Source organism: Drosophila obscura, unplaced genomic scaffold (genome assembly GCF_018151105.1).
Source record: "Drosophila obscura isolate BZ-5 IFL unplaced genomic scaffold, ASM1815110v1 contig_95, whole genome shotgun sequence".
NCBI classification, from domain to species: Eukaryota; Metazoa; Arthropoda; class Insecta; order Diptera; family Drosophilidae; genus Drosophila; species Drosophila obscura.
The window spans coordinates 50,767-56,766 of NW_024542889.1; the positions used below are offsets into that span (position 1 = coordinate 50,767).

Consider the following 6,000-nt stretch of genomic DNA (forward strand, 5'->3'; position numbering starts at 1 on the left):
GAGCTAGCGGCTCAAAAAACGGAGGCAGTGTTGGTCCGCACTCGATCAACGGTGGAGACCGAGTAGGAGACCAGACTATAGCGTCGAAGCGAGCCATCCGCTACCTAGGCGTGATGATAGACACCAGGCTCTGCTTCCGGGAGCACCTGAGTTTCGTACAGGAGAAAGCAGCCAATACAAGCCGAGCCCTGTTTCGCCTGCTACTAAACACCCGTGGGCCGAAGCAGGAGAGAAGGCTTTTGCTGACCAGCATAGTTCGCTCAGCCATAACATACTCTGCAGCTGTGTGGGCGGACGCCATCAAAATCGCCAGCTACGCGAGGGGCGTAAAATCGATACATCGGCTTTGCGGCTTCCGCACCATATCAGACGACGCCGCGCTGGTCATAGCAGGAGTTCTCCCCATCGATCTCTTAGTCGTCGAGGAGAAGAATGTAGCTCTGGCCATCCGGGCAGGAGCCGAACGGAAGGCGGCGCGAGAGCAGGCAAGAGAGGAGAGCCTCAGCGTGTGGCAAAGCCGCTGGGACAGCTCCAAAAACGGCCGGTGGACCCACCGTCTCATCCCAGATGTGAGAAGCTGGACCAACAGGGGACACGGTGCGGTGAATTTTTACACCACGCAACTCCTCAGCGGACACGGCTGCTTCGGCCAGAATTTATTTAGATTCGGGCACGAAGATATTAGATATGGACAGCAGTAACCAATTTTGCTGCCGCCGCATTGAAAGAGCTCCGGAGATGCGAGCGCCTTAGAAGGGAGGCAGTTTAGGAGGAACCACCGTCCCTGCGAAGCAATGCTTCGCGGCCGTCCCGCAGGGACACGTTACCTCCTCTGTCGCCCCACGTATCCTGGCGGCGAATAATATCTAGACTATAATCTAATATATAATAATCATTAAGCTAGTAGTTAATATTCTCTATATGCGTAATTTAAAAGAAAATAAATGAGTTAAGGAATTAAAAAAAAACAAACACATACACACACGCACACGCACGCACACACACTCACACACACGAACATGTGCCTGCCTTGCGACGCTCGCGGGAGAGTAGCATCGGATCTGGTTTGCATGGAGACCGAAACGCCGATGGAGGAGCTCAAAAACGATGAAGAAGTAGGCGAGACCCTTGTATCATGTGAGTACCTTTTTCATTCATCCTGTCCCCACAGCACAATAAACTAATCACATATATTTTATACACATCTGCTTGCCTCGTTTGCCACACAGCTTCAGTGAACGGTTTGATGGATACAACGCGCGTAGAGGAGCCCAAAGCCGAAGACGCACTTTGATGCACACATCGCCCATGAAGAAGCCAAAGCTAGAAGCTAAGCCAGAAGAGACACCGATGGCATGTGAGTATCATTTTCAGTGTTGCCGTCACCAATTTCTAAACATAATTTCGAATGTTGGGTAGCTACATCGAACGGTTTGATGGCAGAGCCTAATGTTGAGCAGCAACTAGACGACTCCGCACTGGAACGTAAGTACTGAGTACTTTTTTATGCAGGCCATCACACTAAACTAAACATAATTTCCATTCCTAAATGCTGCTTGCGGGAGTTCAGCACAAGAAAATTTGATGCACACATCGCCCATGAAGAAGCCAAAGTTAGACGCACGTGAGTACCTTCTTAATTATGGCGCCGCCAATGTACACTAAACGGCATAAATTCCCATGCAAACATGTGCCTGCTGCAGCATCAGCAGAAGAGGTTGCCGCCGCCACACGCATCACGGACATTGAAAAGCTGCGACGATTATTAGGTATCGACGATGGAAAAGTTGACTAAGGAAAAGTACGAAGAGCTGCGCCTCCTCTGTGACACGGTGGGTGCACAGCAGCTGGCGGACTGCCTGGTCGATGTTCTAATAAACAACGACGATTACTTGCCACGGCGCGATGAGGCGATGTTGGTGGTGGCCGTTTACCTGTCGACGTGCACCAATCAGCTGGAGAGGGCGTTATTTCGCAAATATTTCCCTCGGCTGGTGCGTACCGACACGGAACTGTTCATATTCACGGGGCTCGTGAATCAGGTGCAGGATTTGCGAGGGCGCAAAACCCCATTAAGTCGCACCATCCGCAAGGCGGTCATTGAGTGGTACACGGACAAGTCGGCGGCTGTGCTGCTGCAAATGTGGTCAAAGGGCGAGCAAATCTGTGCCTCGCACAAGAATCTGCTGCATATCTGCCACTATCGGGATGTGGAACTGATTCCCGAAATTAAGGCCACCCTGGAGCTGTTTTGCACCCCCACCAGGCAGCTGGGAAACTGGCCGGAATTCCTCAATCCCCTTATCGGAAGTAAGAAAATAATTGAGGGCATTGTTAAGCTTCGTAAGGCCATAAATGCCCTGGAGGCACTGCCGATACTGAAAGAGCTCTCATTGACGTATGAACAAGCGCCCGAGAATTTTCGTGCCGATCCCGTGCTCGCCGAATACCTGATCCCGACGATCAGCTACGAGCAGCTGCTAAAGACATCACCGCGAGTGTTACGCCTCTGCAAGCGTACGCAGAGGGCCTCGTACAACAAATATGAGGAATTGTTGCCCGACAAAACGAACATGGAGGCGGCCAACATAGACCCGCTGCGCATCCTGCTGTAAACGATGCGTTTGAATAAGAACAATCGAGAGGTAAGTCTCATGCATTTCCATTCATCTCTAACCTTCCTCTCTCTTTCGGTCTCTCTCCATTAGATGATCGCGGTCAAGCGGAATAGGCCAAACTTTTTGTTTAATGTCTATGCGTCGTCATTTGGACACAACAAGGCCTTGGGCAAGCGGCTGCACATTACTCTAAGTCTAGAAAAATTTTACCTAGGCAGTGAGTTCCCCAATTGAATGCTTATGACATTTTATAGCTAAAATAAAACCTCATTGTAGAGTACCTCAATGACCGTTATCGGTCTATTAATTATCTGGACGCGCTTGTGGGTGTCGCTTTCGGATATTATAAGACCGACTCTGATGGTAGTAAAGTGAACTACTGGTCCGATCGCACTGGCAAGCTCAAGACTCTGCCCTGGACTAATGCGATGACGGTGGTGGAGGCAACGGAATGTTGCAAAACTCAAGGGGTAATTTCTGTCCAGTGCCCATGCCCAAGCCATAGGCTGAACAATAAATCTATTACAGGTACAGAAAACTAAACAGGTGCTAACCCAAATATTAAATAAGGCCATGGAGGATACAAAAACGTATGATGTATTCTTAATTGTGGTACCGGCCGCCACACGAGGTAACCCCTTCAACAGCTCAAATACCTTATCCAACCTCCTGAAATTGTATCGCGAGGAGCGAAAGTGTAACGCCAAGTAAGTCAATGTGTGCACTTCTAAGCGAGCGATTTACTTACTCGAGACGTAACACTCGCGGTGATGTCTTTAGCAGCTGCTCGTAGCTGATCGTCGGGATCAGGTATTCGGCGAGCACGGGATCGGCACGAAAATTCTCGGGAGCTTGTTCATACGTCAATGAGAGCTCTTTCAGTATCGGCAGTGCCTCCAGGGCATTTATGGCCTTACGAAGCTTAACAATGCCCTCAATTATTTTCTTACTTCCGATAAGGGGATTGAGGAATTCCGGCCAGCTTCCCAGCTACCTGGTGGGGGTGCAAAGTATATTCCCCATGTTGTTATACCTGTGGAATGTTAACTGTATTATCCGGCTCGAAAGACGCTGGATTGGCTATCCGTCACACTTCCTTTGATTGTCCATTCCGTTGCGCATTTGCGCGTTTATTTCAGATTTCTTTTACAATTTTCAAACTTTAAATATATTTCTTTTTCTTCCGCGTGTTCTTCTTCTTCTTTTCTTAAGTTAAGTGATCATACACACCCATCGATATTCAGTTATCGCCATAAACTATCGGTTAAACAATATTCATTATATAAAGTAAAATATCGATTGTGAGACTAAACTAAAATAATAACTTTTTCAACATTCTCCTCCTAAGTATTGCTATCGGCAATACTTTAATTTTTTGTATACATGAAGCTTAATTAGTTTTACAACAGATCTCTTATAAATGCCAGTTTTTGTCTTAATGTCTACAATTCTTATACGACCATCAATAGATGGATATATCTTAGTCACTATGCCTTTTGGCCAACAATTTCTTGGCAAGTCAGAATCCATAAGTAATACAATGTCACCTTCTTGTATAATGTCTTGATCTTTTGACCATTTTGGGCTGCTTAAAAGATACTGTCTGTAATCTTTTTTCCATTTCTGCCAGAATACGTCTGCTAATCGTTGCGACGCTTTCCAGTTGTTTAAACATATTATATCAGAGTCAGAAACCTTAGCATAAAATGAACCCCTTAAATTGGGACCTATCAAAATATTGTTTGGCGTCAAGGGTGCTGATTCAATTGAATCTGCTGGTATTAATAAAAGTGGTCTACTATTCATGATAAATTCTATTTCGCAAAATAAAGTCCTCAAAACATACTCTTTGGGATAACGTTCTTTTAAAATAAAGGAAAGATATTTTTTGGTAGATTGAATAAGTCTCTCCCAAGCTCCTTCCATGTGGGGACTTAATGGAGGGTTAAAAACCCATCTGCATCTTTTTGAGGCAGAAAACTGTGTCAGTTCATCAGCTGGCCATTGCGATGTCAGTATGTTAATGTCTTTGCTCGCTTTGGTAAAATTTGTACCATTGTCTGAATATATTTCCTCGGGGATACCGCGTCGACCTGCAAATTGTCGGAAGACATGCATAAAAGCATTACTTGATAAGTCCTCAGCTATCTCGAGATGAACTGCACGAGTAGTCATACAAGTAAATATAACTCCATATCGTTTAACATGGCTGCGATTGACAAGAACTTCAATGGGACCAAAATAATCAATTCCTATTTTTAAAAAAGGTCGTTCCGTCGGCGTCACTCTACATGCAGGCAGTTGGCCCATTCTTGGCACCTGTGGAAGGGCTCTCTTATTTTTACAAAGTTGGCAATTACGAATTACCTTTTTAACTGTATTTCGACAGTTGGTTATCCAAAATCTTTGTCGGAGATTAGCTATCACTGTTTCTGTACCGATGTGACAATTTTTAAAATGATAAAATTGAATAATTAGAATCGTAACTTGGTTGTCTTTCGCTAACATTATCTAATCACCCTCCTTTGAGTCTGAGTAATCCATTCTCTGAGATAAATATTGGTAATGTTTTTAATTTGCTCGTGTTTGCTATTGGTGTATTGGCCAAGAGACAGTCAATCTCTGTCCCATAGCTCTGTCGTTGAACATTTTTAAAAATCAAATACTCTGCACTGTCAATATCTGTCCCAGTCAGCTCGCTGTTAGTCCGCTTGTATTTTAAAGGCTTTAAATTATTTATGTACCGTAAGACCTATGCAGTTGTTCTCAAACACCTCATCCAGTTGGAAAATCGTACAGGATCTGGCAAAATATTGGCATCATTTATAATTGTAGTGACGTGTATATATTCTACTGTCACCTGATCATCATGAACCTGAATCTCGTTAAACAACTTTCCCTTTGGCCATTCATTTGCATTGTTTGAGATGCCAAGCTTTTTTGGCACCTATATTTATCCAAATCAGTTAAAGACTTTGATTTAAACGTTATAATGTTTATTTAGACCGGCGGCTAGCTGAAGCCAATTGCTCGCTCTTTTGCCCAGACAGATAAATGTTCACAAGCGGGGGTTCAGTATGCAACCTATGCGGCGAGAGATTAGCATAGAACTACTTGGGCCACGATGGCCGATCAATGCAAGAGCCGACGCAGCAGGTGCAGAGCGCCCTTTAACAGGGAGAGCGCAGCAGCACTGCCGAACGCTGGGGACATACATAAGCTTAGGTTTCGATACTCTTATACTAGTTACAGCTACATTTAATATTGTGATAGACGCTTAAGTAGCCGCTGGCCCGAACATACTCCCCCCGTTGGAAGCTCGCCTTTCAACTGACTTCTCAAGGGCAGCAAACACAGCCGAGTAACGGCCCTCCTGATGGTT

The 6,000-nt window shown here is 45.3% G+C and overlaps 1 protein-coding gene across 1 annotated transcript; it reads left to right on the forward strand.

Moving 5' to 3' along the window:
- Nucleotides 1-1,459: 1,459 nt before the first annotated feature.
- Nucleotides 1,460-3,329, forward strand: LOC121405378. The gene is made up of 7 exons (XM_041596057.1): nucleotides 1,460-1,485; nucleotides 1,571-1,624; nucleotides 1,704-2,517; nucleotides 2,580-2,611; nucleotides 2,709-2,835; nucleotides 2,895-3,088; nucleotides 3,147-3,329. Exons 3-7 carry the CDS (start codon nucleotides 1,779-1,781, stop codon nucleotides 3,327-3,329), a joined length of 1,275 nt encoding a protein of 424 aa, XP_041451991.1. The 5' UTR covers nucleotides 1,460-1,485; nucleotides 1,571-1,624; nucleotides 1,704-1,778.
- Nucleotides 3,330-6,000: the final 2,671 nt, after the last annotated feature.